General features: G+C 38.2%; 1 protein-coding gene across 5 annotated transcripts in view; it reads right to left on the bottom strand.

Annotated features, from left to right (window-relative positions):
- Positions 1–13762, bottom strand: part of TMEM101 (transmembrane protein 101) — a 55956-nt gene that overhangs the window by 37305 nt on the left and 4889 nt on the right. For 3 of the 5 annotated variants that reach the window (XR_005559776.1, XM_039368411.1, XM_039368414.1), the window contains exons 3-4: positions 10674–10820; positions 8952–9110 (exon numbers count right to left, since the gene is read on the bottom strand). Coding sequence is in view for 4 of the 5 variants with exons in the window: in XM_039368411.1 (XP_039224345.1) it covers positions 8952–9110; positions 10674–10820 (306 nt within the window). In the remaining variant the exon portion in view is untranslated. Of the gene's footprint in view, positions 1–349; positions 9111–10673; positions 10821–13762 lie in introns of those variants that run through there. The other 2 variants (XM_039368412.1, XM_039368413.1) reach the window with 2 other exon arrangements.

The following is a 13762-nucleotide window of genomic DNA, read 5'->3' on the forward strand; positions in this document are numbered from 1 at the left end:
AACTGTCTGGGTCCTCATTTTACCAACCTCGGAAGGATGGAAGTCTGAGTCAACCTTGAGCCAACCAGAATCGAACTCCTGGAGTGAGCAGAGTTAGCCTGCAGTACTGCATTCCAACCACTGCACTATCATGGCTCATCATACCTGGAGTCTTTCATGTAACTCAGCATTTCTCTATGTGGGCAACTTTCAGATGGGTGGACTCCAGCTCCCAGGCCGCTTTCTATATTGGGAATTCTGGGAATTGCAGTCCATCTGAGTTGCCAGGACTGAGAAATGCTCAAAAAACAAAAGTGTAACCACCTTTTCTCTTTCGGCTCAGCTTTCTCCAAGCAATTGTTCTCTTGAGTTTTTTTTTTTTTCATTTCTTAAAACCATGGGGACATACTGGCTAGGAACTTCAGGAACTTACACCCAATATCTCTGGAAGGCAAAATTATAAAGAAAGCTGCTGCTCTAGTCCTAGAAGAGAGGTTGGCAACAGCACAAGAGTTAGCAAAGAAAGTTTACTGGGAAGCGGATAGTGAAGGAAGAAGAGAAAAGGAATGAATGTTGTTTTCCCAAATTCAAAGCTACCTCTTGAGGAAGAAACGAAATTCACTTGAAAATAAGCAAATAGATTTTATTTGCAGAAGCAATTAATATTCCCAACAAGATAAAAACAAAGTGCATCTGGACAACAAGTGTCACCTTCCATTTCCAATATGTAGAGAAAGGATGCAGCAGCTGCTTCAAAGAGTTTATAATATTATGTCTCTCAGCTGATTGATTAGCAGTGTCCACACTGTCCTGTTATCGTTAAAGCTGGGATTGATGATGTTCTTAAAAGCAAAATCAGTGAGCGGAAGGTGCCTGTTTATTAGTGCTTCAAAAAGTATAATATGCATTTCAAATCTCAGTGAAATGCTCCGTCTCTTGTCCTAGCTAAAAACGCTAGGACACATTGAACTGAGACTTCTGTTTGGCTCAATTTAGAATAAATTGAGGTCTGCATAGAAAAGTGGAGCCAAATTTATTTCTTTTCAATTTGATATGAAGTAGGCTAATTTGTGATGCAATGTGATGTTAATTTATACAACAAAAACTCAGTTCAATTTATAATTCTTGACATAAAAGTTCCTTTGCCCATATTTATACTAACTCTATGTCACAGATCTCTGATAATTAGGCATGCTTTAGTTTTAAACTACATATTAGATTATAGCAATTGTATGCAAGCAAGTAGGTGATATGAGTGCGTTAATTCTATGCTCCCTAAATCACTTTCTACATTCACAAGATTTTGGGTTAACTTTGGCCCAGCCTCCGATGATTATGATATTATTACTGAGAATTAATTCAAAGAGGCTCAATAATAACTCACAAGAAAAAAAAAAGTATGTTATAATACAGAGTTCCCCAAGCTTTTTAGCTTTGTAGACCAGCCAGGGGAAGGGGGGGGGGAGAGAGGGGATGATTCACATGAGTGGTGGGCAAGCATGCATGTGTGGGCTCAGCTCCATTTGTGCAAGCAGCTGACATGCATGCCCACAGTTCACGCAAATGGAGTGCAAGTGCCTACTGCTCATGCAAGTGTCGATCCCCACACATGCAAGAGCTTGCCTGCCACGTCCGTGGCCCAGTTCCAAAGGGCTCAAGACCCAGTAGTGGGGGTTGGGGATTCCTGTTATAATAAATTATGGTAGAACATTCAAAATAAATCAACTTACTTTCCAACAATATAATGGAAAATCTAACAAATGTAACAAAAAGATAAAGAAAGCAAATAAATAAAATTATATAACAAAAATAAATTGATTAATGATGATTGGTCGTTCCCTAAAAGTCCTCCAGAACAATCCTGCTTTTACTTATTTCTAAAAGGCCATCACTGAAACTGCTGGTCTAGCTTCCAGGGCAGAGCTGTTCCAGAGAATTGGCATGCTGATAGAAAAATTGCTTTCAGTTTCAGGCTCCCTTAGGCCTCAAACTTAGGGCATCGGCAGCAGTTTTTCCAGAGAGAACCTCCACAGATGGATTGATTCTGGTTGGAGAAGTTCATCCTGCAGATTATCTTAATGCCAAGAAATAATAATTCTTTAAGTCAAAATTAGTATGTTGAACTGCACTTACAAACATATTACAGTAGTAAGCAGTTTAGGGTCATAATTATGGTCATAAGTATCAGTCATCAGCATCAAGGTTGCTGGATTTTGGATCATCTGATACCAAGTAGACTTTAAAGGCAGCCCCACACAGAAAATAGTGCAGAGGTTCTACCAGATGGTGATAAAAGCATAAGTGGCCAGATTTTCCTACTCAAGGAATGGCCACAACTGGAATACTAAACTGAACTATACGAAGGCACTCCACGGTCATACAGGTAGTCCTGAGAAATAACATTCCATTTAAAAATGGTTCAAAGTTATGAGCAACACATCAAAACTACATAAAGACTCAGTCTACAGTCTAGCCTTTAAGTTCTAGCTGAGGTTTTACAAGTAGTCAGATGTACAACTAAGTTTGCAAAGCATTCTCCATTTTGTTGTACAGCTAACATTTCAAGGTGAAGTCACAGAAAGATTTTCTCTTTTTGTTTGCTTGGTTCCTTATTGTACAGCAGGGTTCTTCAAATTTGGCCCTTTTATGCCTGGCTGAGGAATTCTGGGAGTTGAAGTCCACAAGTCATAAAAGGGCCAAGTTTGAAGAACTCTGCTCTACAGCCTGGAGTCAAGGTAAGATTTTTAAAATGGATAAGGATTGGAAAGCAGAGGGGGAGATTTACTGTTGGCCACTAAGATTTGATATCAAGTGAAGTCCATTGTATGGAGATCTAGAAAATTGAGATTTCATTATAATACTCAATAATTGTGATGATTGTAGATTAGATTTGAATTCTGGGAAGTTTGAAAACATCTCAGAAGGCAGTGGCAAACCGATTCTGTACCTCTGCCAAGAAAACTAAAACTAAATGAAGCCTAAAGGTTGAGAGAGGAAGAAGGAAAAATCCATGTATAATTAGGTAAGAAGGACATCTAGTGGTCATTTTCTGATATTGCATGAGATTACAAGTTGCTATCAACCTAAAGCCACCAAGAGCATATTGGTTTAGTTGAAGCACAGTGTTTAAAAACAATTTTTAAACCAATGTATATCCTAAATTATCACATAAAGAAAGTAAAGATCACCCAGGTTGGATTATTTTTGTATATTACTTTAAATTGGGAAACATAGAGATATTCTGATGATGCCTCATGTCACTTTGAGTTTTCTGCTCACAGATAATTAGAAATAGGAAGGAGGGTGCTACAAGCAAGGCCATACTTATTCTAAAGTAAGACACTTATTTAAAATAACCTAAATTCTTCATCAGAAAAAACGAATTCTGCAACCTTTATAAATTATTTTATGATTTGCAAAATACATTGCAAAGAGGGGCGTTTCCAAGTTGCGAGGACTGAGCATGGCTAGACTAGAGAAGGACCAGAGATGACATAAAACCAGTGTTCCAATATTTGAGGGGCTGTCACAGCGAGAAGGGGGACAACCTATTTTCAAAAATACCCGAAGGTCAGACAAGAAACAATAGATGGGAACTGATCAAGGAGAGATTAAACCTAGAAATAAGGAAACATTTTCTGACCGTGAGAACAATCCATCATTAGAAGAGCTTGCCTTCAGAAGTTGCGGGTGCCTCATCCCTGGAGGCTTTCAAGAAGAGACTGGACAGCCACTTCTAGGCAGAGGTACAAAACTAAGGTGACTCATAGGAAACAAGATATGCATTACTGAAGCAGACAAAAAAAATCTATCAAATCCAGCATTTTTTGTGGCTTTGAGAAGCCCATGGGCAGAAGCCAAGCAAAATAATCTTGTTTTTCGAAAACTAGTATTAAAGGGCATTTGGCCACAATACTGTACAAGTATAATGTTACAAGACAGATTTATGGGGGTAAAGGTCTCATTCTATTTTATTTCTGCAAATTCCAATGTTTCCCTATGGATTTTATAACTGTGTTTTGTCTTTCTCTATTTGTCTCTCACAATTTAGATTATATAACTCACGTTCTAGCACCCACTTTTTTCTATACTATGCATAGTTCTCTATCAGTTACACATGACCTGAGCATCTTGTAGCCTGATTGCTGCACTGGTTGCTGGTTTTCTTGGTGCAATTCAAGGTGCTAAAGGGTCTTGTTACTTGAGGGACTGCCAGTATCTGCCCAGCCAATTTGATGCTGGGGTGTTCCAATTCCTTTAAAAACAATGTCATCTTTTGGGATCTCCAGAGGATGCCTTCTCTATGGCAGCAGCTACACTCTGGAATGAGGTTTCTCCTGAGATCCAGCTGGCCCCTATTCTGCCATTGTTTAGAAGAGCCATGAAGATTTGGCTCTTCATCCAGGCCTGGGGGGGGGGGGGGGAGAGACCTCCTGCTCACCATGCTTGCACCTTTTATCCTTTTTATGTTTTATTTATTTTATTATAATTTGTTTGATTTTTGTGAGAAACCCAATCACTGAAGATTGGGTGGTATACAAATTTAATATGTTGCTATTGTTATGTCCCCTTGTGTCCATTTTTCTGAGGTAAAATGTCCCAAACTTTCCATCATAAGGAAGTTGTTACTGCCTCTTGAGCATTTGGTTTTTTATTTTGTACTTTTTGTGGTGCAGAAACTAAAACTATATACAGTATTCCAGTTGTGGCTGTGTAATAATTTACATGAAGACATTTACAATGCTTACAGTTTCCTTTTCTCTTCTTTTCTTAACAATTCCTAAAGAAGAAATTCCTCCTTATTTTTAGACCACACAAGTGCCATGTGAATGCCAAAGTACAACTATGTTCTCATTATGTCCATCATGACAGAAATTTAAAATGTGTGGATCCCAACTTCAAAGTAATAGGGATATTTATTTTTATTCATTCATTTAATTTAGAAACTATCCTACTCCAACTGATTTGGATAGTTCACAATATAAAACAAAAAAACTTAAAAAAAATCTTCAAGATTCAAGACACCTGTGATGGGAGTGTCCTCCATGAATTCATCCAAGCCCTTTAAAAGCCATTCAAATTAGTGTCCATTACTACATTCAGGGTAATGAATTCCAGCAATTAATTATGCACTATTTGAAGAAATTGTTGTCTATTTAAAATTTCTTCCACCTTATTGGATGACCTCTTGGCCTAGTATCTTAAGAGGGAGGGTGGGGGAAATCCCAACAATTGATGAAGTAGAGTAGGAATGATTGAACAATTAGAGAACGATTAAACTTCAATCCCATCTATTTTCACATCCTCACCATTTTTCTAAGCTAAAAAGTTCCAAAAGAACTGAAAGGAAGATGTTCAAACCCCAATCATTTTGGTTACCTACTTCTGTGTTTTTTCTAGCTTTTCACTACTGAAATCTCCAATGTTATTTTCTTGAGCTGAACTCTATGCTGAGAGTGCCATTGCAGTAAGTTTTATAAGCACAGAAATATGCAACATTTAGTTATTAAAGATATTTCCCACCTTACAGCAAAGAATAGTGGTAACAGAGTAGCATTCCCCAACCTACTGTAATTCAGTACAATTTATGTCATCAACTAGCTGCCTAATCCATTAGGGAAGATTATAAGTAGTACCAATAGAAGAGAATATTTCTAGCTCATGATCAGTAGTGCAGTAATGATTTTACCTAGTTTGGTAATGAAATGTCTGCGAGAAAACAATCAAGGTCAGAGAGCACCAAGGATCCTACAATTACAGATAGTTTTTCACTTATAACTGTATTGTAAACTGCCCATTACAGTTATAAATCATGAAGGTTGAGGGTCATCATGTGCTCAGACCTGATTTTATGACATTTGCTACAGTCGTAAAGTGAACACCAAGGTCATTAAGTGAATTCCATGGTCACTAATCAAATTAATTGTTCACTGTAGGCTGTTTTTGTCAAAAACTGGAAGTTTTTCAACAAAACATTGTAAACTGTGGTCAAATGACTATGGGACAGTGCAAATGGCCATAAATATGGGCCAGTTGTCAAATGGCCAAAATATGACCATAGGGGAGGGGTGGAGGCAGCCGTTGGAACTGAGTCATAGGTATCTTTTGGAGGGTCCGTCAAAACTTTGAATAGTTGCTAAGCAAATGATCATTTCCTCCTGATCAGGGGGTTGGACTAGAAGAACTCTAAGGTCCCTTCCAACTTTTTATAATTATTATGTTATATAATTATATAATATTATTATTATTATTTCAAGGATTATCTGTATAATAAAGGATCTCTAAATATATAAATGATCTTGGAATTTGGGAACACAAATTGTTGTCTCTCTTATCTTTCTTGCTGAAGTTGTCTAGAAGAATTGTACTTCATACAATTGTTGGTGCATTGCTAATAACTGGGCTACTGGGGTTCAGCAAACTGTTAAGAAAGGAAACAAAACAGCCACTGGGAATAAAAGAGAAATACATTAATAGAAAAGTGTGTTTATTATCTTTTAAACTTCCAAATGCAGAATACGGATTAGGAAACCCTGAAAATGCACCAATTCAATGTTACCTGCCAATGAGGAGGAAAAGGCAACATAGTGTATGGCTAAGACAGCTGAAATAGGCTATGATTCCGGAATGGCAGCATTTTCCAAATTCCTGCATCTCTCCTTTGAGAGTGAATACATATAAAAACCCATTATGGCGCTGGATTCTAACCCAATGATTCCTGAGTAAATTCCTTGAGATCCTCTGAATAAAAATATTCCATCCTTACACCTCAGGATGTACACTAGATTTTTCCAAATGCAAATTACATTTCAGACAAGGTTATTGTCAAAAATGTGTTCTGGAAAGAAGCAGTCTGAATATATTCTGGCCTGAAGAATATAATTACAGAGATAGGAAAAGCTGCATAAATATTATTATGAGTAATGGATTTTACTGTATCTAGATCACATATGGTCAACTGAAAGAAAACCTGATTCAGAATTGGGGCAAGAATGGAGGTGATTAAGCGTGTACTATGGCAGCCTACTACTTTAACGGACTCTCTGAAGATTCTGGTCCTCTAGTAACATAATCTACCAATGAGGGGGGGAAAATCAATATATTTGTTAGGCAGCAACCTCTTCTAGAGGTTAACATTTTGAAGAGTTTCAATGTTTGAGAAAACCCATTCTTCTATTCCTGCAATCCTCAGTATCAAGCATAATTTTGTTTGATCCAAATTATGTTATTCCCAAATTCCCTGATTCCACCCAATGTCAGTCATTTTTATCTCATTTCCCCACACTACTCACACAGATATAAAACTGAGCCAGTGATCTGAGGTTCTATGTCTTTCATCTGCCCTTGGCAGAAGTGGTGGATTCACGGGCCTCTCACTCCCACTTGCGTCCTTAAGTCTCATCTCCCATAATGGTCGCAAACTGCTATCTCGCAGGCCAATTTTTCCTGGATTTTGGCACATTCTGGGTTTTTAACATATTCCAAATTTTGATACCTCTGGGAGACAAACTTCTCCCACTTTCTCCCACATTTAAAAATCTCCAAAAATGGTGCAAAAAAATGGCAATTTGGGAGCATTATGGAGGTTTGAAAGGATGGGAACAGGAATGTTTTTCCTCTCACTTCTATTCTCCACTCTTAACCTTCCTCCAGAAGAAAGTACTTAAAAATGAGCTAAAATTAGTCTAAAAAGTGGGTTTTCCAAAGTTTAGGGATGGGGATAGAGGAGTTAAAGGCCTCCCATTCCCGCTCTCTTCCTTAAAAAAGCATAAAATCACAGACTGCAAATTCGCTCCATCATTTTCTGTTATAGGACAGGGGTATAATTTAAAAAATCATGAGGCATAGGTGCAGCAGTCTACCATTTCAAATCTTATCTATCCTGATTAGTTCCAGTACCACAAAATTTGAGGCATCTAAATCAAGGAAAATTATATCCAAATTTCTTTTTCTCCATTTGCAGCTTGATGGAATCCAATCTAAATGACATGTTCTATAGGAACTTTATACAAAATCAGACTTTCCTTTTACCATCCAGTTTTAGCAGTAAGTGGTCTTAGCATCCTGGCTGATACACTAAATGTATAAATACTGGGGGTGGGGTAGGGGTCTCTTTACTCCTAAACCCATTATGAATAAAATATTTTACCCAATTGGTCATTGTTTGGACTGTCTGGAAGGATATAATACAATTTTACAAATGTGTTCATACAGGTAGAGTAGAAGTCAACCAATGCAAATAGATTCTACTAGTTATGTTAACCTGTTTAAGAATTATCAATGGCCACAAGCCTCACTGGATATAAAAAAACTGCACATTCTGTGACAACCACTACCATCATAGTCATACTCTTGAATCCAAAGTAAAATGAGTCAAACTATCTCTGTCTCTGTTTCCTCAACCCAGGAGTGTTTTTCAGGCCCAGCAGCACACCAAGTGAAAATTTTGTTCAAATTTTCTTTAAGTTTCTGAAACTTTGCGAAAAAAAATATAAATCAATTCTACTAGGGGGCACTAAAACCCCGAATCTTCACAGATGTATTAAAGATCTAAATCTTTCACTTTCTATTGCTCACGAAATAGGACAGCTGCTGAACTGCCCTTAACAAAAATAAAATTAAAAAAATAGAAATGATCCCGCATTATAAAGAAAGAATATAAATTCATTTAGCTGCCAGTGGAAAGGAGCAAAGAGTTTCAACAATGCAGTAAAACCAAAAATAAATAAGCAATTAATTAAAATCATCCCAGTCCCTTCTCTGGAAGTCTTCTCTCCCTGGCCTGGAATCAAGCAAAGTTCCTTAAGTCCCCTGGATTATGCTCAGCCATCCGTGGCCAAAATGATGGAGGCCCCAAAAACCCCAACGTTCTGGCCAATCAACTTCATTTGATTCCAGAATTCAATTCTGCGAGACTCATGCCAGTAGCCAAGATTGCCATCAATGAAGAGGATGACCAGAGGGAGAATTACCGACAGGATCTGAGCAGCTGTGGTGATGTAATAACCAGATAGAAAGGAGAGAGCAAGGACACCGTAGAGAACGAAGAGAAGCTGTAAAAGGATCTCCCCACCCAGGACACCACCAAGATAGGCCAGGCGGTCTTCTTTGCTGTGCTGAAGAGAGTAGGCCTGAAAAGAACAAATTGGAATGTTGGTTTACAGCAAACTTTAACCTAACACTTCTGTAAGGTGTGCCAATTGGGAGACAGATGTAAACTTCTATGTAATTTCTCTCTCTCCAGTCACTGCTATGTTGGACTATTAGGAAAGCCACACTGGATTTATTAAGCTCCAAGTGGGACATGAATGTATCTCTTTGTTGTTTGCATCAGATTGTTTTTTCAGGGTCAGACCTGTTCATTATTTTTTTGGGCTTTTTTCCTATAGTTGGTTGACTACATATTTCAAGATATATACTCATAAGTCTGGAATAATGGATCCTGCTCAATTTCAACTGAAGAAAATTTTGAACAGAAACTACAGAAACAATTTTGGAAATTATTTATTCTTTATTTATAATTTTGGAAATTAATTATTTAGTCCTTTATTCTAGAAGCTTATTTATTCTCATCTTAGCAACGTAGAATGTAGGATCTCAAAAAATAGGAGGAGATTCCTAGCCTCCCATCCGAAAGTTTCCAACAATAATCTTACTCATCTATCTCCTTATCCACTGTCCTTTTGGCTGTCCTCCATTCTGCCACCCTGCACCCCTCCCCACCCACTGCTTTCTCCCACTGCTGACCAGATAACTAGACAAGGCACCTGCTGGCCTTCACAACACTTTGCATCCTGCACTCCACACATACTCATCCCTAGATGACCTTTGCTGTTCCTCCCGCTATTAGTCCTATACAATAGTTTTGTGAGGCCTCCATAGCAAAAGTAAGCTGGGGAGGCAGCAGTAGATGATGACAGAAGGTAAGGCAGCCAAAAAGGCAGATATGGGGGAAGGGGGTAGAATAGTTGGGTTAAAGCAAGACAAGTATGACAGGGTGGCAGAGCCCCATCTGCAGTTTGCCAGACCCAGCTGGGGAGGAAGCAGCGGGACAAAGCCGGCAATTTGTGGAGGGCAGGAGAAGCATGAGATCCTTGCTAACAGCATTGCAGTTGCCATCTAACAACCGCAACTGGGACTATCAGAATTGCCATTGCTAAGCTGTACAGTCATGTTTCAATTAGTGACTATTTCGCTTAGTGATGGAAATTCTGATCTCAATAAGGATCATTAAACAAGGACTACCCATATGCAAATAATTCTCCCTGCTCTGTGGCTCTGTATGAAGTTTGTGGAATTCTTAGTGCTCTCTGAGCTTAGTTGTTGCTTAGCAGATGTTTTGTTACTTGCACTGATGATATTACTTAACTGGGAAATGAAATATCTGCAAACAAATAATCAAAATAATCAACCTCAGAGAACTCCAAAAACTCCACAATTCAACCCTGAGCTATGAATGTTCTCTTCTACTGGAATATAAAAGCTCTTAACTTCTCTGTATGTCCCTCTACATTTACACATGAGTACTTGTGAGACAGTTCACCATCTGCAAGGACTGCTGATTTCTGATTTGATCCCTGACTTATGGTGCATGCTATATGTTCACTGTCTATCTCATTATTATTTTTTAATCCCATAAGTGAGAGGATGGAACAGAAAGAGAAGGACGATTCAGACCTTTTTCATGTACATACCACACAGATGAGATAGATTCCAATGAAAACTTGCCCCGTAGATTGCAATGATCTGTTCCGTGGTTTCTGGCGGTAGATCTCACCTGCACCACTTGCCAAGATCAGAAGTCCACCTATTATGGCTATTGTTCGTGAATACATTCTCACCTGTGCCAGGCAAAGTAAACAAAATATGCCAATTAATAAAAACAGAAATGCCTATTCTCTCTCAATAGATAGATAGATAGATAGATAGATAGATAGATAGATAGATAGATAGATAGATAGATAAAAAAGGCGTTCACCAGGAGATAAAAACAATACAGTTTTAATAGATAAAACCAAGCTTTCAATGGCTAGGAATCTGCCATCATCGTCAGGGTACAAACCAACTGGTAAGGAAACTTGCTTATGAGTACAGCCACCCCCGCATTCTGCGCATGGACCTCGTAACAGGTCCCAGCTGATTGGTTCTAACTTCACTTTCAGTATTTGATGACTCTTTCTTACGATCCCTACTTACATCTGCATGATCGCCCCTCTCCCCACCCCTTTTAGTTCTTGAGCCGGGAAGGCAGTGTGTATTTCCCAGAGTTAAAGTGTCCTCCTCGTTACTGAGCTGGCCCCTCCTCCTGTGTTTTCCGGGGCATTTCTCTCTTTCACTCTTCCAGCTCACACTTATTTGTGCATTTATCACCATTCTTCATACCGAGGGTTTCACTTTGGTCCTCATTTTTCAGTGCATCTACTCTTATCGTCCCTCCAGCACCCTCACAGTCCTCATGATTAACCCCCTCCGTGCTTTTATTTCCCCCCACTGCTCCCAGTGTGTCATCTAATTGAGTCCAAGATCCGCCTTGTTTCATTATTGTAAGTGCTCTCCGGAGTATTTGAGTTAATTTAGTATGTGCTTGATATGCGGGGGTGGCTGTACTCATAAGCAAGTTTCCTTACCGGTTGGTTTGTACCCTGACGATGATGGCAGATTCCTAGCCATTGAAAGCTTGGTTTTATCTATTAAAACTATATTGTTTTTAATCTCCTGGTGAACGCCTTTTTTATCACTATGTATATACCCAGGAATCATTACTCTTCTATTTTTAACGTGTATATATATATATATATATATATACACACACACACACACATACACATATACACACATACTATATATATATATATATATATATATATATATATATATATATATATATATATATTTACCTTGAATGAACACCCTGTCAGCCCAGATATGGGAGAAAGAAATCTTCTTTCTTTTCTTTTCTTTACCATTCTATACCATTCTCTCTTTATTCTTTGTTAGCAAAACCTATATATATATATATATATATATATATATATATATATATATATATATATATATATACACATACTATATATATATAGTAAGAGCTATAAGAAAGAATCACTGAAGGCTGTAAGTGAAGCAAGGATTAGTCAGCTTGGACCTGTTACAAGGTCCATGCGTAGAGTTTAGGCGTGGCTATGCTTATAAGCAGGTTTCCTCACTAGCTAGGAAATGGCAGGTGCTAGCCATTGAAAGCTAGATGGATGTAAGTAAGAGTTAAAAGAAAGAATCACTGAAGGCTGTAAGTGAAGTAAGGATTAGTTGGCTTGGACCTGTTACAAGGTCCATGCGTAGAGTTTAGGTGTGGCTATGCTTATAAGCAGGTTTCCTCACTAGCTGGCTTGTATCCTGAGGATGATGGCAGATGTTAGCCATTGAAAGCTTGATTTTATTTATTAAAACCTTGGTGTTTTATTTCCTGGTGATCGCTTCCTTTTTTACTGAAATGTATGTATCCACGAATCGCTATTCTTCAATTTTTAATGTAATTTTAATACACACACACACACACACACACACACACACACACACATATATCTGAAGAAATAACTTTATCTGATTTTGTACTGATAATTTTCTTTGAGTGGCTGCCTAAATTTGGGCACCCAAATTGTAGTTTATATATTTGTCATCCCTTCTTTTCACAACATAGGGATAATTTTCCATTAATCATACTTCATTATGCTCAACCAAAAATATAGCTATCAGGTTTAAATATATAAGGATTTGAACATAAAGGGAAATGACAATAAGCAAAAAGTGATAGAAGAAGAATTTAGGCATACTGCATGTTAAATCAAGTTCTTCATGTTTGATCAACATCTGATAATGGAAGACACAAAATAAAAAATAATCATGAAGCTGAAAGCAATTAATCAATATTTAACTGATAAATATAATAACAGTCAGTACTGTTTCTGTAGAGCCTCAGGGTAGGAAACAATCATATACATTTATTGATTGATTTAATTCAATTTGGACACAACCTAACTCCAACTGCTTGGACAGTTCACAAATAATAACATAAAAACCACTAAAACAAGAAGATAGCATCTGGGAACAAAAACAAACAGAAAATAGAAGTAGCAAACATGCCCAAGAGGCCCCATCTGTCTTACATCAAGGTCTAGGAGAACAACCAAGTCTTCAAGGTTTTACAGAACACTGGCAGGATGACAACCATGTGGTTTTTAGGCAGGGTCTTATTCAAAAGGGCAGGCACAGCATCAGAGATGGTATCTGTACTGAGTTCAAACTGACATTGTTTAATGAAGGGATGCAGAGCACACCAACTCTGCTAGCATGTACCAGCCAGGCAGAATCTATGGGAGACAAGGTCTTTCATGTGATTGGCCCTTATTACATGTAGGGTATTTTGGTAATAATCAGCACCTTGAATCATACTAGGAAGCATATTGGCAACCAGTGCAGCTGGTGCAGCAGAAATGTCACATGGATACATTAAGGCACACCCATTACTGCCCAAAATGTTCTATTCTGGACAAGCTGAAGATCAAATGGTTTTCAAGGATAGCCTCATGTAGAGTAGTAGCTTAACCTTGAGGTTGTTGTCTGAAGGATTTCCCAATCTAGGAAAGTGTACAACTGATGTATCAGAGGAGCTGAGGAAAGCCCCCCAGGGCCACAGCTGCTGCCTGCTCTTCAAGAAGTGTTTATCCAAGAAATTTCCAGATTGCACATACTCTTGAACAGGAAAGTGCCCCCCTATCCAGTAAGAGTA

The sequence above is a fragment of the Crotalus tigris genome, unplaced genomic scaffold, assembly GCF_016545835.1.
Source record: "Crotalus tigris isolate CLP2741 ecotype Arizona unplaced genomic scaffold, ASM1654583v1 scf7180000020776.491700, whole genome shotgun sequence".
In the NCBI taxonomy this organism is placed as follows: Eukaryota; Metazoa; Chordata; class Lepidosauria; order Squamata; family Viperidae; genus Crotalus; species Crotalus tigris.